This window comes from Chaetodon auriga, chromosome 2, assembly GCF_051107435.1.
Source record: "Chaetodon auriga isolate fChaAug3 chromosome 2, fChaAug3.hap1, whole genome shotgun sequence".
NCBI lineage: Eukaryota > Metazoa > Chordata > Actinopteri > Chaetodontiformes > Chaetodontidae > Chaetodon > Chaetodon auriga.
Window position 1 is genome coordinate 13,161,367 of NC_135075.1, and position 27,959 is coordinate 13,189,325.

General features: G+C 42.6%; 1 protein-coding gene across 2 annotated transcripts; it reads right to left on the reverse strand.

Annotated features, from left to right (window-relative positions):
* Positions 1-482: 482 nt before the first annotated feature.
* mdfi (MyoD family inhibitor) lies at positions 483-26,970 on the reverse strand. Of its 2 annotated transcripts, XM_076745801.1 has the most exons (6): positions 26,571-26,970; positions 25,225-25,294; positions 24,911-25,112; positions 14,498-14,635; positions 5,358-5,729; positions 483-4,180 (listed from the first exon to the last, which is right to left on the reverse strand). In XM_076745801.1, exons 3-6 carry the CDS (start codon positions 25,059-25,061, stop codon positions 3,927-3,929), a joined length of 915 nt encoding a protein of 304 aa, XP_076601916.1. In that variant the 5' UTR covers positions 25,062-25,112; positions 25,225-25,294; positions 26,571-26,970; the 3' UTR covers positions 483-3,926. The 2 variants fall into 2 exon arrangements, with proteins under 2 accessions (XP_076601916.1, XP_076601906.1); XM_076745791.1 differs by lacking the exon at positions 25,225-25,294.
* Between the last annotated feature and the right edge of the window lie 989 nt (positions 26,971-27,959).

The window sequence follows — 27,959 nt, forward strand, 5'->3', positions numbered from 1 at the left end:
CAGCTCACCACTGGTAAGTACATTTAAATTTGTGCACAGAGAAGACATAGAAAGTATCTGAATTTGAGAAGTGATCACGAGTGGCTCTTATTGTCAGATCCTGTGTATTGTTTCTTTGTTTGAAGTGGATACATGGGAAAAATAAGGATAAATAATATTTGTCAGAGTGCCAAGCAGCACAGGTGGGAAGGTCAAATGTTTAAGCAGTTTAAGCTGCATATTGAATTTCGTTAATTCAGCACTGTCCGGGTGATGAATCAACGATTCTTTGTTGTTATTAGATTCATTTATTGCTACATGACATTCTCTTATCAGTTAGACTACACTACAAAAGGAGTATTTATATAACCATAATGCAATAAGGCCATAATGTAATGGGCTTGGAGCCCAGGTGAAAATGAAGAAAGAACGATACATGTCTCCTGGAGTTCACATTGTTTATTCAGTATTAAACAAAGAGATTTTAATGTGACTTCCTGGACAGCAATTCAAAATGACATTAAATGGGGGGTAGTGTAAACAAAATGACATTATAGTGGACTACAGTCTAGTAACAATTCAGCTGGGCTAGGATAACTTTCAGCGTACGAGCAGAGGTGGCCAGCCCTTTAAATCAACATCCAAATTCCATCTCATAATAAGATAATAAATCCATGAAAGTCAACAGTTGGAAATGTCTTTGGTCAAGGTACTTCTCACAAAAATACTGATAATACTGAGTATGCAAAAAATTGAAAGTAAACTTGTGTTTTCTTCCAGTATGACTGAAATAGCTTGACTGAATACAAGGGAAATACTGGGGGATGAGATGAAGACCTGTCTGGTACAGACACAATCCATGTCTCCAGATCATCTCTAAAACCCAGAGAATAGTTTAATGTAAGACCGGTGTTCATCTGGGGACTTTCTACGTCCAGACCAACCAGTTGGATTTTTCTCTCCCTCAGCACTGCCTTCATTCCCCACCAATTGTGAAACACTTCGCAGTATAGACATAAAGTAGTATTTAATGACCAAGTCATAAAAAATTATTCCGACATCATTAAATTAAACTTAAATGATGTGTTCACTGTTTTTCAACTCAGCCCTTATTAAAATGTTGTTTCACATGATTTATGTTGCATAGCAAGTTCTAGCTGTAGTACTGACTGACTTACCACTCTGCACTGAACAGTCCAACAGGAGAACCTGTTCACCTCTTCAAAAAAACAAGGTGAAGCTACATTTGGAAACCAGACATGTTTATGTGATCTACTGCTAAAAAGACAGCTGCAAAGCCTTACTGTCTATCACAGGTAAGTGTCTGTTGACTTTATTTCTCCAGTTGCATATGTGCTGGGCACAGGAATTTGAGAAAAATAAAATCAATTCAACATAACGGAGGGCAAGGTTTAAGACAACAGATAAGCTTCACAGTTATGAAAACTGATATTTATCCTGGTTTTGAAAGCCTAAAAAGTACCTCTTCAGGCGGTGTTTGAGAACACTGCAGCAGAGTCCTGAAACTTGAGCTGGAGTGAGTGACGTTGTAGTTATGCACAGTCATAAATGATAGGAAACAACATGTCAGTTGGGTTGGGTTAAAAAACACTGAAACTATTGTTTTAGCAGTAAAATGGGCCAGTAGGAAACATTTGATAATATGTATTCATATTATTTCTGGCCTTCAGCAAAGTGATCTGTTTATTTTAACACTGTCGGCTAACAGGTAGATGTGTCCTTGTGAACAGTGAGGACCAGTTATGCTAACATTAGCTTGTGTAGCTAACTAACATTTGTAGGCTTACTGTGTACAAATTGTATTCCAGTGGCAGCAAACTGTTTTTATTATTTGTAATGGTTGGCCTCTTGTTGATAAGCAGTATTGATATGTCCCGAGGTGAAGCACCATTGACAGAATCTGCACTCAGAATATCTCATAAATCCAAACAAATGACACTGTCATCACTTCTAAACATAACATTATATAATCCAGTTCTCCCTTCATAAATCTCTCTGCACTGTAAAGAATTGCATTGTTTTCCAGGGCTCTCCAGGATTTTGTCTCACTTGAGTTTAAGCATGTCCCAAAATTTGACACACATTCAATTTAATATAAAACATACACGAAGAGTCATAATATCAAGCTGTATTAGTTGATTTCCAAAACATTTCCTGCTTCGGTCCGGTCAGGTTGATTTACAGCCTTTAGTGTTCATTCTTACTTGACAAAGTTATATATCAGCCCTTAAAATAGGGTTCAATCAACCACAGCCACATTAGCATAGCAAAAACCCTTCAATGTACAAGTAATTATAGGTCTAGAAACTAAGGTTCGGTTAGAGAAAAACTCTTTGGTATTTCCAAGAAAAGAGGATTGCACAAACAGCATTTGATCAGAGAAGAGAGAGATTTCTGTCAAGTCATTTTAAAATGCACAAGAGATCTAGGTGACATCCCAAGAGGTATTGGGGTGGAGAAGGTACGAATCTGAACATATGAGAGTGCAGGCCTGTTATCAAAAGCGTACCATTCATACTACGAGCATATGGATCTAACTTAGCATAATGTCTTGAGATTTTCATTCAAGGAATTAAATTAGATGTTGAGCAATGTCTGCTTTACAGAGAGCCCAGCAAAACCCGATAACACAGAAATGTGATTTTCACATTGGAGGAGGAATGCAAATATCTTAACTAAAATCTACAAAACAAGGATTAATAGAGATTTGGTAAAGGCGAGGAACCTACTTGAAAATTCAGGCCTTGAGCTAAGCCAAGGCCATTTGTTCACACAGCAAGAACGAAAGAAAAATGAAATTTATTAAAAAAAGAGATGATGCCTTCCAATCCTCTACCAGTCCTTTGCCAGTTCTGACCATTCAGGCGAGACATATTGCCTGAATACAGCTGAAGCCCCTCTACATAAAAAAGTAAAATAAACAGGATGTGAAACATTAAACGAGGAGAGACTTTTGATTAAGAACCCTCTCCCTTCACATGTTAGAGCAGAGAATGTGTCCATGACAGATGCTATCGACCATTCGCTCTGTGATGTCCATCACTTACAGTACTCATTTAATGGGACCCATCTTCAGAATGATGCATGACACTCTCATGGTTCTTCTCTGAATAAGTCCGTTTAGTGAGATTCATATTAACAAAAGAAAATTTGTCTGTAATATTGCCACAAGCCACCATTAATGTTTTCTCTATCTTGCACATTGCAACAAGGACAAAGACAGCAGTGGATTCAACATCCTCCACTAAGGGTGTGTGTGTGTGTGTGTGTGTGTGTGTGTGTGTGTGTGTGTGTGTCACAAAGGCCACTGTATGCAATCAAACTGGAAGATTTTAACCTTGCCAAGGACAGGAGGACAGACTACATTTCTACTGAGATCTGAGCGTCCATTTTCCCATTATGGTGCTGCTCTTATCTACAGAAACACTAAAATCCGGTTAAATGGAGCCATTTTCTCATTTGCCTTTAGAGGTCATTTTTCATGCTTGGAGAACTCCAGTCATTCAGACGGCACAAGGGGCTCCATTGTAATAATAGCTTGATCTGTGAGGGTCCAGAAGCCCGGTCTGCACAGGCTGGCAGACACTCGTGGACCACAGCTGGAACTCATTCTGCACCATACACCCAGCTGTGTAGCAATGGACCAACAGCATAGACAAGGCAAGGCTACTGTCCCATCTTTTGATCAATAGAGGAAAGAAGAATTCACCAGTGACTGCTCTCAGCATTAGGTCACATATTTTACTTGGCAAACCCTCTAAGAAACATTGCCAACTAGGCCAGCCAATATAGTGTAAACCACAGAGCCCAGACCACAAAGACTGGGTGTAGTGCCTCTCAAGCACGGATGAGACACTGGTCGAAGTTGTTCCCGGGCTTGTGGGAGTGTGTATCTACTTTGCCCCCCGTGATGTTGGCTAGGGGCCTCAGGAGGAGAAGCAAAGGCTGCAGCACTCCATACAGATCTCCAGGCAGTCTGCAGACTCACAGCAGGCGTCGATGATGCCACAGTCCATGTCACAGGGCAGGTCACAGTCGCCACACTCCTCCGACGCACAGCAGCAGCAGAAACACGAGTCGTCCCCGGCGCAGGAGCCGCAGGTGGCACAGTCCAGCACGATGTTACACAGAGTTAGGAACTCGCAAAAGAGGCAGGCCAGAATACAGTGAACACAGCAGTCTGGAGACAAAGACAGACAGACAGACAGACAGACAGACAGACAGACAGACAGACAGACAGAGTGTAAACTTCAGAACTTTCTAATTGCCATCGCTCCTTTTCTTTGTGTCTTTTCCCCAACATCTTCTTTCTCTATTTGCTTTGGCAACATAAATGTATTTATACATCATGCCAATGAAGCAATGTCAAAAAAATAAATTATAGGCTGTCAGAAATAGTTTGAAAATAGGACAGAAATCATGGGACATGATTGAGTAATTAGCTCACAAGAAAACATTTTTCTTCAGTGCCAGAGACTAACGGCTGCCAATGTCCTGGTGGCATTAGCACACTAACTTACGACATCTGCTCTTTTATATAGAGCTAAAAAAACAACACATTTCTGGTCTTACCAAATCGGCCTTGGTAATAAGTCTTTTATCTTTACCTCTCTGTTCAACCACTGAACCACTCTCCTCTTTGTTGAGTTCTCAGTATCAGCAGTAGTCATGTAGAAGACACGCCAATCTGTGCTTTCAAGTATTAGTGAAAGGAGAAGGTCTCTTTCACCACACTACCTTGAGTTGAAGAGAATAAATACCATGCTATTTGCAGTTTGTCATGACTTTTCAAGTATGGTGGATGTAGCCTGCTTTCTTTTACAGACAAACACGTTGACACAGCCACTCAAGACAAGAGGCAGTGGAACAAACCCGCGTTTCAAAGCAGCCAACAGAGGCCTGCTTAACAGGAGTCATTGAAGGAATGACAAGGTTAATGTGATTTATTCTCCTGCCTGATGAATTTCTCCTTTAATTTCTGATTAATCAATTTTCAGTTAGCATTTGCAGTTGGTAAAGATTAAAAATGCAGTTTGCTTGACACATTTTGAGTGAGTACAAAACACACTGTTCAGCTGAACTGAACAAGTTAGTAAATTGCATTTTTGCTGTCTTTTTCCATTAATTTTGTTGTATATCATAAACCATCAGTTCCAATTTATGGCAAAAACATACAAATTATAAAAAAGAAGTGATTGCCATGACTGTTTTTGGGCTCAGAGAAAATGTGCCATGGGAAAGAAGAAGTCTGATCCTCCGCTCAGACGAGACGTGGTAAAAACTTTGATGTTGAACCTTGCTATCTACCCCCTCCCTCTCCTGCCGCCGCAGGCCCTCCGTCAGTCTCTGTATCTTACCATCCTGTGCCTCTGTGGGAATCTGGGAGCTGTTGCTCTTGGAGCTGCTCTTGCTCCTCTTGCTGCTCTGGGAGGTGATGGAGGGGTTGGACTGTAATTTCTTGGTTTGTTTGGGCCCTGCCGAGGAGGACGAGGAGGTGGATGAGCCGCCTCTCGGGAGGGAGCCCAGCTTAGGGTGGTCATGAGGGCCCCCGTTCCTGACCCCGTTGGACTGGAGGGCATGCGTGTGAGGCGTGTGCATGTGATGCAGACAGTGCGTGTGGGGGGAGTGTGTGTGTGCGTGGTGTTTGGCTCCATTGCGCAGTTGGCCGCTGGGCTGTGTCCGACATGGCTGGGTGTGGTGGACAGGTGTGGATCTGGCTGCTGGCTGAGCTGGGGAGGGACAAAAGGACATCCATTTACAATAGGCTGTGGATAATGAGCACTTTTTAAATGCATACACATTCAAAATCATTTGAGATCGGATCAGTGGTGTTTCTGTTAGGTCCCTGTTATTGGGCTGTTCTGCTTTGTCATTATGATATCATATAAATGCAAGAAGAAGACAAATAATCTTCACTATTCAGGTCGTATGTATATATTGCATCCATATTAGAGGACCGCATGAATATAAGTGACTGACATTCCTATTCTTACTACTGCAGGATTCTAGCATCATTTTGACTCAAACTCCTCATTGCCAATTAATTTATTGATTATTCTGATAATATGTTGTGACACATCGTAACTTGTATCAAAACACTGCACACCCTGTGATCATTGCACTCGGCCATATTGCAATTTCAGACATATTTTGTTTAAATGTTCATCCCTAATCTAATATACTAATATACAATAAAAAATAGAGACAAGCAGCACATCCTCACATTTCAAGTGACTGACGTTTTTGCTTGATAAATTATTTAAAATGATCAATTTTCAAAGTGACTCGCTTGTTATTCCCTCATGTCATGTCATCTCCTGTCCATACGGGCCCCTAAGCGATATTTTTCAAAAGCAACTTCAATGTACGCGAGTTCATCCGATGCTAAAATGAGGCCTCAGCAGTCTCAGTTAGACAAATCAAGCAGATTTCAGTCTCATCATAATCACTTTGGCTTTAAGAAGGGATCTCTTTGCGGCCAGTACGGACAGCAGCACCAGTTACAGAGACTAACTGTGCTTTCAATATACATATGGAAATGTGAACCTATTCTTAAAGGATTTATATCAAATACATTAATGGGACTGAAATATGCGTATAATGTGCATTTAAATGTGCCAGTAGGCTCGCCAACACGTAGCTAATCAGAAAAGCCCCTGTCACTATGTGTGTATGTGTGTGTGTGTGTGCAGATTTGTGCTGGTGCAGCATCATGGAGAAGGAGGCTCTGGGAAACTGAGTCCAATTACAAAGCCTACCCTAAAGGCACCAGCTCATGGGAAGAGCTGTGCATTTACTGAACTGACCCCTGATCCTATAGACCCATATGCACAACTACAAAGAGACAGCACGGAAAAAAAGGACAAGATGAATGAATAGTGTGAGAGCGGACAAAAAAAACATCCTTTTAGTACCTGAGTTTTCAGAACAATGCAGTTATGATACAACACGCATGCACATTTGTTCATCTTGGCTCAGTATACCATTTGGTATATTTTACCTCCAAGAGCAGCCGAGTACTAACTATTGCGCTTGAGAGATGGAGGCAGTAAAGCACACCTTCGCTGCCAAAGCAAACACACACCCTGAAAAGAAGAATAAAATGGAAGCCTGGTTTTTATATATTATGGTAGTATTTAATACCATCCTTTTGAGGCCCTAAATATTTTTTTGACCTGAAAGCATATGGTCTCGAGAGGCGTGGTAAGAATTAACGGGGCAGGGTAAAGTACAACAGAGTCAGAGAGAATCAAAGCAGGAACTCTGTCGACACACAGACGCACGCACGCGCACACACACACACACACACACACACACACACACACACACACACACACACACACACACACAGAGTTGCACTGAGAGACAGTGTGGTCCTGAGCTCTAGCTATGAAACACGACTGGTAATAAAAGCGTCCGTTCGATAACCGCTGTGAGACAGATAACCCATCCGGCCCTGTTTTGATTGGCTGATGACCGTGGTCACACAACCAATCCAGTGTTATTAAAGATTCTTTCATTCAGCGTTTTCTAACTTTGCTCCAGATGTTTGGCAGGCTGCAGGGCCAGTGTGTGTGTGTGTGTGTGTGTGTGTGTGTCTGTATGAGTGTGTAGGCGTGCATGCATGTGCAGGGCTAGTGAGAAGGAGCCATACTTTCTCCTCTAAAGTATGTCAAAAGTCAATACCTGCTGCTCTCCTGTGTTATGTCTCTCTCTCTCTTCCTCTTTTCCTCCCTCACTTCATCTCCTCCCTTTCTGTGTCCTCCCTTTCTGTCTCTCTTTCTCATTGCTCCCTTTTAGCCTTTTGCACAATGCAGTATTTTAACACTGAGCTGGCCAGGATGTAGGTCGGTGAGAGAGGAAGGGGATTAGAGAGAGGGGAGGGAAGCTGTGCACAGTATTCCAGTATTTCAGTATTCCCTCTTGGTCTGTATTGTCTGGGGGATTGTGAGCTGTTGAGAAATTCGTACTTCTTGCGAGTTTGTGGTGTGTCTGTGCGAGTGTATGAGCACAGCACATAGGCGGATTTGGCAGGCAGGCAGACAGAAAGAGAGAGACGGGGAGTCAGGACTGTCTCCAAACAGAGCTTGAGGTTAGGCCCACTCAGACACACAAATATATGCATGCGAGAACACGTGCAGACACACACACATTCAAAAAAAAAACACAGGGTCCCTTTGTCTGAGATTCAGAACTAGGGGAAGAAGATGGAGTGAGTGAGAGAGAGAGAGAGAGAGAAAGAAAGAACTGGGTTGCTGCTTGTGCATATTTGGACCAGGAGGATGCATGGGTGTGACTCATAAACACAATGATTCAGCAGTGGGAGCTACTTAAAAATAACAGCAAATAAGGAGCCAAATGACTGCGGGATTAACATGATGAGACTGGGAGACCGCAGAGTGCACGTACGTGGCGCTAACACGGCAGCGTCGGCCACTGGGGGTCCCGCGACCCCTGTGATGTGTGTATGTGTGCATGTGTTGGGCCATTAAGCCTGAGTGAATCACCATCACCCACCCCCCGTTCACACACCCTCCACCTCTTCCTCCTCTCCTGGCGTCTCTCAGCTACCCTGTACTTACACACCTCCCTCCCAGACCAGAGAACTGCTGTTCGTCTCTCTCTCTACTTATCCTCTGCTGGAATGAGTCACCAGAGTGACGGTGAAGTCTGTCACTGTTCCAGCTGCTTTATCCTACCGTCTCCTCTGGTGCAGTTTGTCTGTCTATGTAGGTTAAAGTGTTGAAAGTGCTGAACTATATAGACAAGGAGATTAAAGTCATAAAAATGGAAATTTCTTTTTTTTTTTTTATCAGACCAAATCTGCAAAGGGAAAAGGAATGGATGCATGAATGATGCATGCACCCACAAATCTGCCTCTATACTAACTATATGCAAATGTACAGAAATGCTGTTTTTGCATTATCAAGCACAATAGAGCAGGAGCAAAGGATATGGGTGTCCAGACATGTCTTTTCTGCTCACTCTGAACACTTAACACCAAATGCTGAAACTGCTATTTTGATTAGTTGCATGGTGATTTTTTTGAGATAAGGACATGTGCCATGAATAATGAAATCTGGCACGAAGAAAAAAGTTCACAACATTTCAAAATCCACTAACTGTTTTGAAGTGCCTGTAAAACATCCACTCACCACAGTTCCCCAGAAACATCTTACCCACTGACTCCCTTCTGGGTTTCTCTTGCATAGTTGTGTTGTTTTTAACTGTGGGCAAAAGCCTAAGTGTCAACTACTAAAACTGTGAGAATGGGAAAATGATAAGTTGGTGGTGTATAATGTTATTTAAAAGAGTTTTCAATGAGATGTCCCCTCATTTCTGGCCTCTATACAGCACTTCAACCCAACAGAACTCTGTTAATGAGGCTTGTTTAGCTGCACTGACAACAATAAAAAAGGCATGTGAAGGCAGAGTTTAGTCAGACGCACAAGACTGCTGCTTCAAAATTAGGCACGACGGCAAAACTGTTCATCAACTTTGGCCAAAATTAAAGGTTAATTCTTGTTACTTTCCATTAAAAAATGTTTTTAACAATTTTAACACACAAATGGTGATGTATAATGTTCGACTTGAGTATTTCTGTTCAATCTCTATCAGTTCCAGTTATAAAAGTCTGTTTGATCTTTAAAACTGCAGCATTGCCACACTTTACTGTATGACTGTATGTGTCTGGCTGAAAGTTTGTTCATGTCACAATTAGGAGAAGCGACTTCTCTTGTTTCAGCTCAGATATGTTCTTTACTTGTTTTACTTACGGTATTAAAATGCTCGCACTAACAATCTTTTGTAACAATGGTGACGTAAAGCAGGTACTTATTCTTATATACATAAGTACAGTTTGCAAGACTGTGCATAAACCAATAACTTTGATGCATTACTGAAACTGGTGCTGCTGCTACAGTTAGTGTTTGTGTTTGTGATGCCAGACTAAAGATACCAAAGTGTGCAAAAAATCCCACACCTTATCTGCAACTACCAACAGAAGGCCAGTGTGAAAAGGTTTTCCCAGTGTGCAGTTCAAATGTAATTTTAACATTCAATTTAAAGGAAGTAGAAAATGCAGGCCTGGTATCATTGTGAGTTATGGTGTTTTAAAGGCACATTTAAATCCCTTTTAAGTTCAGTTGTTGGAGCTTGTTATGACCCTTGAGGGTGTACTACAGAGCTGCACCTCCAGCAGAGAGAAATTTTGAACTCAATCAATCCTCATGATTGTAAACAGTCACCTGAAATAACATGTTAACCTTCAAATTGCCTCGCTGTCAAAGTTTCAAAGTTTTTTTTTTGTTATTACACATCCAGAAAAACCACAGATTCACTTCTTAACACAAATTCACATCTAATTCACAAATCAAATCATTTAGCATAAAATGGGAATTATTGAGATATTCTCATTCACCTGGAAAGTATTTAAGTACAACAGTCTAAATATGACCAAACTCTGCCAGCACTCAAAGGGTTGACTGATCGCTAGTTGACTGATGTGTTCGTGCCTGCACGTCTGCAGAAAAGAGCCTTTTGTACAGCAGGAAAAATACAGCCGTGCATGAGCATTAGTCTTTTGTATTTTGGCAAGTATATTTCTTTGTTTTTGTGCTCGCACGAAAACATGAAATATGACATTAGCTGATGCAAAAGAACAACAACAACTTGCCCAAAACCAAAAAGTTCTGGAAAAACATTTTTTCGTGTGGTTTTTCTTAGACATTCAGACACTCTATTTACAGTATTGCCTTCAACCCAGCTGTTGGAAAAGCACTTAAATTCTCTCTCTCTCTTTTTTTTTTTTTTTTGCAACATGTGACTCATTTGTATGAATTTCACCTGACAAATGAATGGAAACAGTGTGCAAATATTTCAAGGAGGTGGGGGGGCGAGGGGGGGCGGTTAGACCTATGTTTTGAAGAGAAGAGAAGAGGAAACACTAGCGAACTTGCAAAGCACACCACAACACTCATCTCTGACCTGAGACATCAACCAACCACCTCAATCACACATGACCCCTGACATGACCCCTGTCCACACATCTGAACTTTCCAGCGCTCTGAGTCATCTGACACTAAACACAGAATATGCATGTATGTGATTAAATGTGACCAACAAGGAGATACTGAATTATGGGGAAGACAGGCAGACAGGGAAGAAAGACTGAGAGAAAAGGAAGGAGAGAATTAAGGTACAGAGATGGAAAACAGTTTCAGCACAGTGACTTGTATCTAATTAAAGACAATGTCACCGTCCTGTTAGATTTCCCACCAACAACACACCACACACTCCTGACATTTGATGACAAGATAATAACAAACAGCCCCACTCAGCATTTCCCCTACACACACTTCCATGCCCTCATTCGCACATGCATAAAAACGGCTGCGTTCTGTCTCATTGACGTCCATCTCGTTTACTGAAAAAAACTCAAACTGATAAAAATAACGAGTCATAAATGCTGCTGCGATGCTGTCAGTGATGAATTACATGTGTCATTGTTTCCCCCGTGAGTCCAAGAGAGTGCAAGCAGTTAAACATCTGTGAACATGTGTATCCTGCTGCGACTGTGACGTCAAAGACAGCAGTGTGCTCATGACATCACTGACAGGCAGTGTGTCTCTGCTCGTGCAGAAACACACACTCACATATGTTCACAGCTCGCTCTGCACATTGTTCTCAGACAGCTTGTCACAGGCCCAGGGCCAGACGCATACTACAGCTCTGATGTCATCACTGCGAGACGGAGGAATTGTCTGTTTTTGCTTCTGTTTTCTCACCTTCTGGCTCACACACACACACACACACACACACACACACACACACATTAGCAGATGTCACACAGCCATGACCTCACCGCAGACCTGAATCACAGCTATTTTTGTTATGTCTTCACACTCATTATGAAGCCAGAGAAACACATGATTGATTGATTGCAGATGATGCAGACCGTATTTAAACTGCTGATAGCAGCTTATGAGGCTCGCAGGCTCGCAAACCGACTCACACGGGCAGACACAAACATATCATTATGCAGACAGGCAAGCGTAAGCTGTCCGTGTTCACCTGAGAAAGGGATCAAGTTTTAGAACTGTTTAGTTTGTGGTTCAAGTCCCATGAACACATGTGTGATTGTGCAAGTTGTTGAGGGAGGAAGCTATGGATGAAGGGAGGGAGGAGGCACATGAAGGCAAATGAAAAGCCAGCGAGGACTGGTGTGGATGGCGGTACATTTTGTCCAATCCTGCTGTAGTTGCATAACTCTCCCCACACAGCATATGGAGCTGGTGGGTTTCATAGGTTTTATTGGGATGTAAAATAAGGCAGAGAGAGAGAGAGAGAGAGAGAGAGAGAGAGAGAGAGAGAGAGGCAGTAAGAAAATCAAACTCAAACCTCTCAGCCTTCCAGCCTGGGCCTGAAATAGACACACACAGCAGACAGGACAGGTAGAGGCCCAAACATAGACAGAGACAGCAGACATTCACACACCTACTCAACTCAAAACACACTGCGTTTCACCTACTTATCCATTTCCTGCCTGAACCGACTGCTGGTTATTCAGTTACCACAAACTAGCTATTATGACAGGGCCGGTTTGTGTGTTTGTGCGTGTCACCCATGGCTGGCCCTGGATTCCAGGAAAAATGCTCATAGCTTTCTAACACATGCTCACATGTCAGCTTGCTCAACCGTCTTTTCGCGCCTCCATTCCTGCTTTCACCCATCCCTCATTCACTGACACCGTGCCTTTTTTTTTTCTTTGAATGACGGGAAGGACAGACTTAGACCACTCTAGGGCATTTCAAAGTTTTACAGCGCTTTCAGGTTAGCAGCCAGGCATCGAGACAACTTAGCCAGAGTTTTGTAGCCGCTTTTATTGCAAAGCTCAGTCTTTTAAGTGAATAAATAGCATAGTAGAACTAGCTGGTGAATTAGGTTGAGATTTGACTTATTCCAAACTGGAGTGAAAGCAAGAAAAATAAATGTGGTGAGGTAATGACATAGCATACTTGAGTAACCTTTGGCTTTAATACGGCACACTGGAGCGACTGCACATCAAGAGGAGTGAAAGAGAGTCTCTGACATACATAATACATAGCTGTTGGACTTGTAATATGAGGGAGGGAAATGGGTGGTGGCGGTTAGTGATATGACTCTGGAAGGAGAACTTCCAGGTGTTGTGACACTCCTCACCAGCAAATTAAGGTGGAGAGGTGGTGATACACCCAGTGGGAGTGTAACACCTGGAGATTTTGGGAAGTAGTTTGGACTTGGAGAGCTGAGTGTAAACAAAGCACACACACAATGAGAGACACATTCAGCTCTCCTCCCGAGCTCAGGCGAACTTCTGGGTTCTGTAACAGAAGTAAAAGAAAGACTGAAAAATCACACTGACGTTTGGTGTCAGCATCCAGCGCTGGGATAAAATCAGACTCAACGGTTTGTGCTTTAGTCCATGTGTCGAGACATAGATGGTAGGGTATCAAAAAATTAGGCAATATTGATTTTATTTAATATTTCAGTGTTAAGCAACCTTTAATAAACACCATTTGCCACAAGCCTAATGTAGTGAGCTATGCCAATGGACCGACAGGCAGCATGTTTTCAGTCTTTTCTGCCTTTATTGTTAAAGAAAAATGAGGAGTGAGAGGGACGGATGACATGACACAACAGACCCCGACTGGACTCGAATGCAGGATAACTTGGTCACCGTGTTAAACCCTTCAGCTAACAGGACGCCGGCATGGCCTTTTATTGAGATTGCAGCTAAAAACGTAAGAAAGACAACATCAGTGACATGAATGTGAGTGGATATGATGGATAAGGGAGGGCTGTGCTGGAAAAAAAACAAAACAAACTGTTGTTTAACCTTGTTTACAACAAGACGACTCTAATAGAATAGTAGATACTCCTCTGCTGTGTCTTAGAATATAGATAGTAAACCCAAGAATCTCATTTGACTATTTCAGAAAGGCCAATTAAAGCAATAGTCGCTGAGAGAGTGCACTGAGTTGAGCTAGTGGAACCAGCTAGCTATTTTTCTAACCCTAGACCGACACCAAGATGTCCAAAATAACACCCTAAATAATTAAAGGAGACCGGGAAATGTAAGTGAAGTCCACAGTGCCAGTCACACTGAGCTAGCTATGTCAGGGCGATACCCCAACAATCCCATTCTCGGACAGAGCGAAATGCCCGAGAGAGTGAGAAGAGGAGAAAATGTGTCTCGTTTCAGATTTGGGTGCAGACTTGCTTGTGTTCAGTCATCAGAAACTTAACCTACTTAGCTGACAATGTAGATATTTCTGTCTGTGTGTATGATGACCTGACCTATTTCTTCAGGGTGTGTAAAATGTATTTGTTAAAGGTCAGGACAATGTGACTCATCAGACCACTGATCGGTAATGGAAATAAAACTCTCACCACTCTCTCTGAGTGTGTGTCTCCCTGTGTGAGTGTGTGTGTGTGTGTGAGGGGGCTATTTACTCACATGTGATACTCTTGCTGGGTGTCGTGAGCTCCGTGTGTGAGAGGCTGCTGTTCCACTTGTCTCCATCATGGCCTAGCAGCCTTTCTGGGGTGCCATTTACCCTCAATATGAGGGGCTCGGTATAGGTGTGGGCCACATCTGAAAAACAACACAAGTACGGACACATGCAATTAAAAACCTTTAAGACAGTTTTATCAAAGACCACTAAGTTTTATGCTTATGTTAAGTTTATTTTGAAGGTTTTGAGCATCCATGTTTTCTTTCCTGAATGAGTAGCTGCTTTCCATGTGGACATTATCAGGTATCAGCCACAAGCTGTTTTCCCACTTGTAGTAAACTTGTCTACTCCCATGTCATTTCCCATCCACTAGCACTTAATTAATTTAAACAGAGTAGTTCTGCTGACTTCAACAAAGCAGAAGATTCTGTCTGTATTTGTGTTGGTGTGTGCTCTGTCCTGAGCTTGCATCTGGAAGCAGTTAAATCCCAAACCCTTGGGACTGTTTAGGGGTCTATGTGCATGCTTGTGAAACCTGAAATCTGTGTGGGTCTATGTGTGCGCTGGGATGGCTGTTTGTGTTTGAGAGTGGATGCATGTGTGTCTAAAATGAACACATTAGAGGATGCACACGCATAATACATACAGTAAACATGTGTCTGGGGGTTTTATGTGTTCACCGGTACCATGCGGCGCTCTAATGAAGCTGTTATTATTTGCACACACTCGTACATACATACACACTGCACAGAGGCCTTCAAAGCAGGGCAGGCTTGGGCCTCTGAGAGGTGCAGACTCATTCCTGGGTAAATGGGAGCCAGCTGGGTTTGATAAACACACACACATGCTCACACACACACAAACCAAACCACGTCCTGTGCGTGGACTCAACACTTCCCGGCTATGTTTATTTACTCTATCCACTCTCTCTCACTTCTCTATCTGTCCTCTCTTTCCTGTCCCCTGCCTCTCACACTCTTCATCTCCTGTTCCCGTTCCTTCTCCACTCTTACAAATAAATTCTTGCACATATTTGGCATAACTCTGCAGATTAATTCCCACTTTTACAGCTAAATGTCTATAATGCTGGAGAGAGCTGAATGAAAAAGTAGTCGGAGCGCTTTGACTGAAGGGACTGAAAAGACGGTTGTGCAAATACAACTACTGTACTGATACAGTAGTTGGAGAAATGCTTGCTTTATATAATTTATGATTTATATCAGTCTTTAGCAGCACCAAGGTAACCTGATCATTCAGATGGAGACATTTGAACATGTCGTCCTGGATTCTGGAAAAATTAGATGGAAATCTTTAACTGTTTTCTGAAGTTTTAGAATCGATTAGTCGATAATGAGAAGTTGGCTGCAGCCTTAAATTATTCTTTGTTCTTCTTCAATGATCCCATTTTGTTCCTGTGAAACACACATACAAACAGACAAAAGTCAAAGTATCATCACACACTATTCGATGAGATGCTGCGATAATAATGTTATTCCCTGTTGCCCACATCTACTTAAAGGCACTTACTACATTTTAAAAAACTACCATCGGGATGATGAAGAGGTGTGCTTGATGACAGCTACATATTTTGTTCATTTATTGTAACAATGACTAACTACCAGTAAGTGATGTCTCACGACGCAAACGCTAAAGATGCTGATATGATGAAATGTTTTTTTCACATGTTTTTAGTGAATTCCATTAAACAGTACGTGGCTCTGTTTGTGTGCGTGTGACACACAGAGGGACAAAGACATCGAACCAAAAACAAATCTTAAATTTTAATATGGTAGCAGTTCTGATTTGGCATGCAATAGCTGAGAGCTGGTTGTTAAACATTTCTCAAACCTGTTGTCAGGCCGACTTTCTGCTGTTGTTTAGCACTACATTTTAATTAGAATCATATTCATTTGCAGCGCAGCACCCCCTAAAAAGCACTTACAGACTAATTAGTTAATAAACTTATTAGCTAACTTATTGAGGGGGTGCACGCTGGAATTTGTTTTGTCTTTGCTAACAACACTTTTTATAATGCTTATAATGTTGCATGTTGAAACAGTGAACCCAGACCCATTACGCTGTGCAGCTAAACAGGATGACTAAAATATTACCCACCTGCAGAGTTCCTGGCACCGTGAGCCTGCCTGAAGGAACACTATCTTTATTTTCTTAGAAAACAAAGTATATCAAAGCTCAAGGTCTGAATCGCTTGTTTATGTAAGGTGGTCTAACCTTGATGAAGGGGAACAGTGTTTTAAGCATTGGAGGATTTGTGTTTGCCTTGAGTTTGTGTGTGTGTGTGTGTGTGTGTGTGTGTGTGTGTGTGTGTGTGTGTGTGTGTGTATTTGTGGGCATTTTGGTGTGTAGTGGGATTTCTGTGCGTGTGAAGTTGGAGACATAAACAGGACCTGAAGGAATGGGAAGTGCTTCCTGCTCTTCCGCTCTATTAGACAGTGGTACACAAACACCACACATATACCTGTACACACACACACACACACACACACACACACACACAAACACAGAAAAACACATACTCATACCTCTATGTTTCTATATCTCGTACCATCTCAACCCACACACACATTTGTCTCTTACATGTGGAAGCCATTTCTAAGGTCCATGTTGTATCCATTAGTCTCAATCAGCCGGCTTCAGATATGAAAGCCACGAGTGAGAACTGTTGCCCTTGATGCTGCCAAATGTCTAGTTTAGAGATATGTGTGTGTTATAGGCTGTGTGTGTCGCTCTCGAGCAGTGCATATGTCTATCTATCATTACATCCATTCACCCATCCATCCTGATTTTACTTTCTTGTAAATACATTGGACCACACTCAGTGTGGAAAACTCCATCTGTCCATAAGCCCAGCCAGCGAGCTATACATGTCGTCATGCATTTTTAATGAACATCATGTTTAATAATCCTTTAATCAATTATCAATTAGCCCATCAAAATCAATCAGTTCACTAAAAGTGTCCATTGTTCTGTGCAGCTGGTATACATTTTGATCAAAATATTGAGGATGGATCACGAGAAATCAACATTTTGCCATGTGCAGGCCGGGAACAATTGACTTTAAGACAGTTGGCAGGTTTTGAAAAAATCAAGATCAGTAATATAATTCAAACAAAAAGAACTTTAGGTGGCATTTACTGGTTGCTCTCATCATCCTTCTCATGTTGTTTTGTTCACATTCTCTGGAAGCTGCTTTTGGGGGCAATTATGTCATTATCAAAGCCACACGAAAGCCCAGTGGGAAGAACAGAAAGGACAGTCTTCACGAGGGGAAGCGCCATGACTCCACAACAATCACTTCAAGAAGAATCCGTTATTACTACATCTGAGAAGTACATGTTTAGCTAAACCTGCAACACACCTTCCTGGAAGTTTGACAAAAGTAGCAGCAGTGGTAAGGATGCTTGGTTATCGCTGCCCTTGCTAGAAAACAGAATGTTAAAGATATGCAATGAAAAGGTACACCAAGTGTCTGAATATCTGGAGAACACCTGCACACATGTGTTTGATCATCAGGTCAGCTGAGCACATCCATACTTCAGTACAGCAGTCTGTTCTACGCCCTTGTGCTGCCAACAGAGTCTAAATGGGTTAAAAGTGTGTCGGTCTTGTGACTCAGTCAAAGCTTTCCCTCCGTAAACGTTCAAAACCACGATTGTTGGAGCTAAATGCATCCCCACCAAACCCATGGTGCCATCCAAGCAGGCCTTCAACCAATTGTGTGCTGGCATGAGCATCAAACCACCAAACCGCACGACCTCAGAGCCATTTCTGAGATCTGAGAAAGATGAGCCTCTAATTCAAATCAGACAAGAGCAATCAAGAGCCGCTGAGAAGATCTGGCTGTGTGTTTACACGTGTGGGTGAGTCTGTGTATTTGTTTATGCATGCTGTGTGTGTGTGTGTGTGTGTGTGTGTGTGTGTGTGTGTGTGTGTGTGTGTTCATGTATGTGCGTGCTCATGTGTGTTTGCAATTTGGCGTCTGTACACGTGTCAGTGGCCCTGAATATCTGAATATCCACAGGAATTTCATTTTTCCAGTAAACAAACAGTTAAGCATTAAAGTGAAAACATATGGATAATATAGGGTTATCATAAACACACACACACACACACACGCAGGTTACATGAGCTGGCAAATGATGTGACACATCCTGGATCAACTGAAGAGGAGCACAACTTGCTGATCCTCTGGGTATGATCTCGGGGGGTGGGGGGGTGGGGGGGGGGTGTTGTTTCACAGAGAACAGAGAGCTAAGCTGAGTTTACCTGCTACCTTTTAAACAACCTCAAGCCTGTTTCTGCTGCTTCACTGACACTTCTGTAGAGGCACAGGCTTCTAACGCGCATATGAAAGGAGGTCTCTCAGGTGTGTACATCCCTTTGGCAAAGGCATACAGTACATATGCACCCCGCCAGCCACAGACAGACGCAAACAGGCATCCAAAATACACCAGATGAGTTAATAAAGTGAAACTTGTATCCTGTTAAAGCAGCACGGAGACAGGCAAAGAGGTGAGAAACAGATTTAAGAAATGACAGATTAAAGAAATAAGAGATAAAAATATATATTTAATATATACATAACAATATCTTGACTATATAACTGAACTGTGCAAATGTTGGTGCGACTCCAGCAGCTATGGTGTATGACCTACATATAGAGTGAAAGTATTTAGGTATAAGTACAATACACATAGTAATATAACCAAGTATACAACGTACACTGTGTATATAATATATGTGCAGTATGTGTAATATAGACACACTGTACAGTAATAGAGCAATAATACTAAGTATACATAATATATACAATGTTATAACATATAATATAGAAATATAAAAGCAAAACAATAGCATCTATTAGTAATATAGCATTGCTGTGTAATATTATAAGTAATACAATGTAAAATGAAATAGTGTTACATATGTTACCACTTTATTTTTCACTGCCCTATATGTTTTACTATTTGCTGAGATTTAATAAAGTAAACAATTAATCAATTAATGGAAAAAACAATGAGCAGATTATTCGATGATACACATGATCGGTACAGTTGCGGCCTTCCTTCAAAGTCCACTATTCAGGCCCAAATGGGCGCACACATTCACACCCTGCTGACTCAGCTCTAAAAACATAACGATAGAGATAAGAGTAGAGAAAATTGGAAAGACGACACAGTGAGACGAGGTGAAGAGCAATCGAGCAGAATAATGTTCAGCAGAGCGGAGTTAGTGGAGACGACGCAGTAGCAGCTTTCTGGCCAGCACTAATAAGTGGAACGGATAGAAACCACACACAACTGCTGCAGTGCTGACCAGAACGGAGGACAACAAAAAAGAAAAGAGCACAACTACAGCGACGGCGTGGCTTTTATTGGTATTCCTCAACAAATATACACACCCATACAGACACACACAAAGATTAAGACAGAGGAGGCTGTTGTTTCGCTGCAATCCAGCCAAAACTTGAAAGCACACACACAGAAATGCATAGTACCCACAAACACACACACACACTGCACAGAGGGGCTGTGAGAGTGCAGTACTGGAATATGTCCAAAATCAGAGATTATAGCTGCTGAGAGAATGAAGCAGTGTAAGCTCATTAAAGACAAAAACTGTCTGCTGTCGAACAGGCTTAAGGGGAATTTAATTGTGTTACTTTGTCTCTGAGATTCCTCTGGTTCCTGGGAAAAAAAACTGCGCAGCTGCTTTGCTGACTGAGTCCTATGCTGCTGCATTTAACACAAGGAGCCTGAAACAGGGACACCGCCACCAGATGCACAAACACACACTGTACTGTGCAACATGTGGAAAGTAAGGACAAACAGTGGTCATAAACGCTCGAGGATCAACAGGATTTCACATTGAGGAAGAGAGCAGCAGAGTTAACAGAGGGACAAACGTAAACAGAGTATATACCCTGCTCAAATGCACACACTGGCAGGCGGGTATATAGATATATTGGTATTAGTGTGTGTGCAAACATGCAAAACAAATACTGCAGCAATAAATATTTTATTGGCAAAAACTAAATCACAGCTCTATTTAAAATTCTAATTTTTTCATTACTCAGACAGATCCCCATCACAAGATGTTTATGTTGTGTGTAAATGAAAAAAGCAATACTGATACGTTCTGATATAGTCTCATTTATATTCTAATTTGTATTACATGTAAGTATCAATATCTGCCTAAAACTGAAGGGGACAATATCCACACACCTGGACAGATAACCATCAAATCTGTATCTGAACAGCGACAGGCCCCGGGCCCCGAGTGGCTCAACAACACAGACGCTTTGCTTGGCATCTTGTGCTATCACATCATGTTGACACTGTCTGTCAGCAGTATATGACATGAGGATTTGGAGACTCTGCACAGCTCAGAGAGAGAGACAGACAGGGAGAGTGAGACGGACAGAGTGAGAGACAGAGCCAAAGACAGCCAGCGGGCCACCAGAGCAGCAGCAACAGTTCCTCAAATGTTTGCGAGGTGGTGAAGGGAAAAAAGCACACTCATTTTCGTCGTTCAAATATGCTGTAAAAATGCCTCAAATTGCTCCAAGTTTATTTCAATCTCTGTGAGAAACCAAATTAGACACAAGCCTCAACAAACCTCAGGGACTAAAAAGGAGCAAGCGGGCAAATAGCTGCATCGACACGCTGCAGCGATGACAGAGAGAGAAACAACAAACATAGTTTAGACCGGGATGTAGAAAGAGGAATTATTCTATATAACAGAGCAGCAGGATGAACAAAGAGACGCCAGCAAACATCTGAACCTTTGAAAACACGCTAATATACTGGCAGCTGTACTGAAAGATTTGATGAAAACATCTGATAGAACTATTTCAGATCAACAGTTTTTGGTCGATAGCAGTTTATATTCCATAAAGTATTTATCACCAGCATATTATCTTATTTTTACATATAAAGAATGTGTGTTGTTGAGGTCAATAAATATATTTATTCACCGTCTCTGTGTACTGTCACTGTGCTTTAGCTGCTTTAGCTAATGTTAACTTGACGAGGTGCTGCACAGCCCAAAATCCTGCATGGAGGGCCTGATTCAGAGCTCTTAAGATGTCACGTTTAAATCAATACCATGTATTTAAAAGTTTAACTGAGAGACTCCAACAACTGTTTACCTCTGCCAGCTGTCGCTCATTCATTCTTCATTACTAAGGAGCAAACTGCATGCTAAGCTAATGCTAAATTGTTGATCTAAAGAAAAACTCACCTCTCTGTTGGTCTTGTTGAGCAGCGAAAGGACATGTTAAATAATACAGAGTGGTGTATTAGCATAAGCACAGACCAGGTTGCCAGAGTTCATTATAACCAAACTAAAGCCAGAGTCTTACTATTTTTTGGCCAGCTCATGCATTAATTAGCAACAGCTGGTTAAATTTGCTGTCTTATAGTTGTGGACATAAGCAAGCTCCAGCTTTAAGCTCCTATAGCTGAAGACACTGGTAATGGTGCACGTCATAGTTAGAATCATGGCTCTACTCATGTGAAAATCGCTCTCTTTCAAAATTGCAAATTGGTGCTCAGCCTTGACACAGAGAGTGACAGAAAGAAAGAGAAACAGAGACAAAAGCTGAGAGGTGGGCAAAAAAAGAGGAAGAGAAAAAACAGAGTGAGAGACATGCCAGCGGTGGAAGAGAATGTGGGAATCTAGCATGTGGTGGTAAGAGGCTCCTATATAAACAGACAGCCTCATTGCATCTTCATGCCTGAGTGAGGGCAACACTCACAACACCGAGAGGCACACATCTGTCCACACACACACACACACACACACACACACACACACACACACACACACACACGCACACGCATGCACCACTATTCAATGGCCACTGACTGAGCAGAGCTTTATTCACTCACAGCAGAAAAGACTGCTATCCAAGCATGGGGTGACAAGAGGGCTCAAACTCTCATCTAGTGCATTGTGATTGGCTGGCTCCCATGCTGATGCTGCCAGTTCAATGCCATAATTAAACTACGGCCTCAAAAAGTAACCGCGACATGAATCACACCACCACTTTGGCACGGTGTCAGCCAAACTGTACAGAAAGGCTCACGGAGCCGTTATTTGTTGCAGAGCGATTGCATCAAATTGCATGATTGTGCAGACGTTCACGACAAGCAAGCACCGACTGTACACGCAGCATATTGTGGCAAACACATCAATTAAGAGGGCTACTACTAGAAGAAAAATCAGAGGCCCAGGCAGCATTTTCCTTTTAGACAGCCAGTGTAAAAGATGCATGTGTAAAAAAAAAAACACAGCTACAATTTGAGCACGGCGTCACTTCAATGCTGACTTGGGAACTAACGTCACTCACATTTGTTCACATAGGTCTGCTTCCACAGATCGGAGAAAGTTGGCCCACCAGAGGTTAGCGGCCGGGATAATGAATGGGCATGTCATCTTCCTGCACAGCTAGCTAGCTACATTCATGAAACAGAAAAATGGCAACAGGTGTGGATGACATTTACGCAGATTTACAAGTTGTTGTAAGGGGATAATGACATTTACTGCTTCTAGTAACTGCAGCAACTTTGTCTGGAGTGCCATCTTGGAGCCTTTCATCCATTTCTAATAATGGATCCATGGGCAGAGCCTGAGTTAGATCTGTATATGTGGCTCTATGTGTTGTCCCAAAGACCTGCACTCTGCAAGCAGAGGGGATGGGTGGAGGGGTGAAGCACAGCACTGAAAGCAGCGCCTTGTTGCCTGACCAATCTTCTCCTCCCCACCCTGGCTCACCTACCTACCCTCAGCCTTGACACACATGCATGTGCGCACACTCACACAAACACACACGTATGGTAGGTTTTCATCACTTTTGGGGACATTACATAGACTTACATTCATTTCCTGGAGACTTACCCTGACCATTACCTTAACTCAAGTCTTCACGCTAAATTGTAATGATTTACTTTTTGTCCCCACAAGTAAGGCGAGTCCCCACAATGTGACTGTGCAAACAAACACAGTCTAACTTTAGTGGGAGAAGCCACAGTTACACTTTGTGTTGGCTTCCTGAGGAGCAAGCACAGGTAAAATCAGCACAGCAATGAGAACATGTCCAGGCACAAACTGACTGTTTAGTAACTCTAAAGGTCTTTGCAGAGGGATTATCATTAAATCTGATGCTGTACTTACATTCATCGTGGCAAACCGCAAAGCAGCAGGGAACAGAGATGTGCGTGTGTGGATTCTATATTTTTGCACATTTGACGCAGTAATAATAATAGACTGGGTTGAGACTTGCCTTTAAAAACAAGACAAAAAAATAAAAGAACTCCATCAACCGATGGAGTTGCGTGTTCCCATGGCAACAAGCCACTCAAATCCCTGCACATTTCCCTAACTGTTTACCACACCTACCCCAATTACCCCAAAGGACCTGCACTCTGATCTACAGTCAGTGCTGCTGTTGTCTCGCTGAAGCTATGGGAGACTCGAATCATTTTGGCTGATCCTGGATGAGTCATCCAGTCACAATGCTGGCCTGAGTTGATCCATGCCACCTTGTTCCCGCCCCAGTGTCAGTCAAACCTTACCATGACCAATCACACAAGGGGGAAGGGTCATGGGTTCATTTCCAAATTCCCAGAAGTCCCATTGCGCCCTCTAAGCATTCCACAGCGCTGAATTGGTCCTGACCCCTCAGATCATCCAAAGCGGGACGTCCCCCAGACACACAAATCTCCGATCACCTCAGCTCACAACTGCTTCGTCTGTCAGTAAGAAGGCCTCTGACCAAATTAATCACGATGACACCCACCAAAAACACACAATGATAGAACACAGCTTCTGAGTCAACCATCGTCTTTAAGTTTTAAATGCGGTGACTCAGGACTATTCCACTGTGGAAAACTAACCTACACGCACACAAGGTCAATAAATAGGTCTGTTCTTGTTTTAGGGTGAGAAGGTCTCCTATAGCTTGAAAAGGAAGGAAAATGTGTTGCATACAACTACATATTCACACACACGCTGGCCAACATCGGACCATAAAGAGGTTCGCGTAAATGAACAAGCGTGGAAAGATCTTCTCTCTCAACACTAATCCACCAGATCCCTTTTTTTCAGAATAAATGCCTTAATCTGTGTAGAACTACTTTCTTTCACACACACACCTACAAACAACAAAGGAGGCTGAATTGATCTTGGTGGTAGTGGTTCTAAATATTAGCCTTTTCAAGACAAGTTCAGACCCATCATCTGTTTGTCGAGTCTCTTGTTCGTTCGCCACAACACACACACACACACACACACACACACGCACACACAGAAACACCGACCAGCTACACACCAGACTGAGGACAGCTGTTTCTCTCGCTTTGTCTTGCTTTTGGCTGCAACCTCTTCCTTACCTTCAATAGAAAAGGGCTTTGGGTTCGGGCAGCTGTTTGCTCTATCCGTGGTTGAGGTTGTGTGTGAGCTTGGTTGTGGAGCTGGTGGACCGGGGTCCCCATCATCGGGTGGCTCTGGGGAGATGGCAGGGGCACTCCTGTCCTCATCCATGGGCGTAGGCCTGGCTCTTATGGGAGGAGGTGGAAGGGCCAAGGAGTGAGCCTGAAGCACAGAGATGAGACGTACTGTTACATACAGAGATGACTGTATGGGTCACATGAAGATCTCTCATGGACGTTCAAGCTGAGCAACAAGCAAACGGGGTCATGCTTACTCAGGCTCGACTTGAACCAGCACGAATCCCTCTCAGCTATTCCAAAATCACTCGAGGACGGGGAAGACTCCTTTCATGAAACAGTGGTAACACAACAGAAAATCCTAATCATGGCCTACTTTTAATGAATACTTTTCAAACTCTTTAAACTTGTGTTGTGCAAATAATACCAATAATGGTAGTCTTTATTTATTTACAGTAAACAGAGTGCTTCTAAAGTCAAGGTGAGCCATTTCAACACTGAAACATGAGATAAACAGAAACAGTAACACTGACATGAAAAGAAGCATTTAGAAAAAAAAAAAAAAGAGTAATTCATTAAGAAAAACAGACAGCAAACAGTGCACGTCACGCTGACTCACTTTAAAACTGTCACTGTGGATTTGAGCATCTGCAACAAGCACACAGGGAACATTTAGAGCCTGATCTGAGGTCTGTGGACGAAGTTTGAAACTATTGGTAGTAAATTTAAGCAAACTGAGATCAAACGGGTGTATTGACATAAAGTAAAAACAAGAATCTATAATTCTTAAATAAGAGAAGGCTGGTATTTTTGGCGCGAGGCTGCATTAAGTTCTTTCTGAATGGTTGCTAGGTGACATATAAACTTTCTGCTCCTTTTGTACTTGCTTAATTTGCTGAAATCAGGTCACAGGTGTGTTGTGTCTGACTCGAGCAGCCAATCACAGCCGAGCAGCGGGCACCTTGTGTGACTCATGATTAAACGGGACAAGTTCAGCGTCTGTGTCACGTGCCAACGTGTGTTTGGCGCGCGCCTAGCCTGCCAAAGCAGCTCAGCTGGACAGCTGTTTGCGCGCTCCCGCGGCTCTGCTCTCTGCTCCCCCAAAACCTTTGACAACCTAGAGCTAAAGTTTTAGTTGGCGAAAGAATGTTAAAGATGAATGAATTATGAGCTCATGTTCGGTTTACGCACTACTTCTTCTTCTTCTCTCGCATTTAAAAACGACGGTGGGTTTCGTTTTATCCTCAAACGCCAAAAAAAAAAAAACAAGTTAAAGAAGTTTCGGGAAAAGAGAAAAACACGCAGCTCAGTCTCACAAACTGTGCCAAACTTCTAGCTAAAATAAGGACATTTTAAAACAATAAGACTTGCTTTTCAAACGAAACTTAAATTCTGCTCAGTAATACTGAATGTGACTGTTCGCTCATAACGGGCGTATTCTGTTTACCTTCCCTGCATGTCTGCGCCCTGCTGCCCCAGAACGAGTCCGTGCATGCTCAGACGGAGCTCCGCTGCAGTGCGGGGATCCGTCTTCTGTCTGCGTTTATGCTGCACAATAACCCGCTTTGATCCACAACAACAGCACGACGAAACAACTTCTTACCTGCTCTCTGGCTGGGACGCGGTGCAGCCAAACACTCGGGCTAATTCATCCTCTGACCGCTCCAGGTGGACTTGGAGACCTTTCCCGTCCTCTTTCCCTCCACTCTTGTCACTTCTTGCCACCAAATCGCTTCTCGGCTCATCGAGGTGCCCCAAGCTCCCGATTCAAAGCATTTTTCTCCAGCGAAGATAGTTTTCTCTCCGCCTCCAAAGTTTCTCGCCCCGTCCTCCAGCACACCAGATGTTGGGAAAGTTTGTGTGTCTCTGCAGGCAGCTCGATGAAGCCTCTTTGTCTGCACTGCAGGTTTCCTCACCTTCGGCTGCGTTCCTGCAAACAAAGTCCAAGTACACCACCGTCCCAAACTTGTTTCAACTCTTCAGATGAGTTGTAACCCTCCTCTGCGCTCGGTCTCTCCTCTCTCTATGCTTGCCTCAGACTTCTGTGCTGCAGCTATTGGACAGGAAACTACAGTCAGCAGTGATTGTGCTTCCTCCAGGCTAGAAACTGGTTGGGCTGAACTATACTGTCATATAATTACCCCTTAACCCGAACCAGACACAGCACTAACACAGGGTAGCTTTCATCAGGATTTATGAGGCCAGGAACCATATGTTTTATCATTAATAATAGAGCAACAGTTTGTGAAGGTAACTTTTTATGTACAAGAGCAATAACGCAGGTAACAATGCTCAAAATCATTTAAATGCTGTGTATCTGCGGTGGTCACTGTTTTGGCTTTGATAAGGACATTTTCATTTTATGATATTTGCTTCATATGTGTGGAGTCTTTGCTGCTGTGTGTCTTTTCCTTCTTAAAAACAACACTGTAGGTGTGTGCAGGGAAAGGTGGCTCGATGTTCATTGAACCAGCTGAAATTCTAGTGTTTGGTCAATGACTCAAGTTCTTTCATTCTTCAAGCCAGTCCCGTTTCGTTTAATAAGAAGTGTTGTCCTCTGGCGCGATGGAGCAGACCTTTGTTGTCCATGTGCAGGGTCGCTGTTTTTACTTTGCATGCTGCGGTGACTCACTGTCGGAATTTTCTTCATTCATTCTGGTTTTGCACAAGGCCTTTTAAGATGTCCCAGACCCAAACTAGGTCATTTTCTCAGTGATGACTCATGATTCTGCCTCATGATAGTAATTGTGTCATTACGAGAAACCTCTCGAAGCACATCCCCACCTTATACCTTCACACTGCTGACATCAGCTGCTTATTTGCAGACGTTTCTAAAGCGGTTGCTTTCATGTCAGAAGCAGAGGTCCTGAAGCGAAGCTCGGCATGCATCATTCACAGACAACAACATGTGTCTTTACAACCTGCGTCATCTGACATCTGTACTGGATAATCCACCTCACAGACAGACAAAATATGTCCAGCTAAATGAATA

Bases quoted from the DNA above. Each gene is read 5' to 3' on its own strand.
- mdfi (XM_076745791.1), bottom strand. From the start codon at position 25,061: ATGGATGAGGACAGGAGTGCCCCTGCCATCTCCCCAGAGCCACCCGAT. The intron at 5,730-14,497 runs GTGAGTAAATAG...GTCCCTCCCCAG, and splicing joins ACCCAGCAAGAGTATCACAT to CTCAGCCAGCAGCCAGATCC. The intron at 4,181-5,357 runs GTAAGATACAGA...CTTTGTCTCCAG, and splicing joins TCCCACAGAGGCACAGGATG to ACTGCTGTGTTCACTGTATT.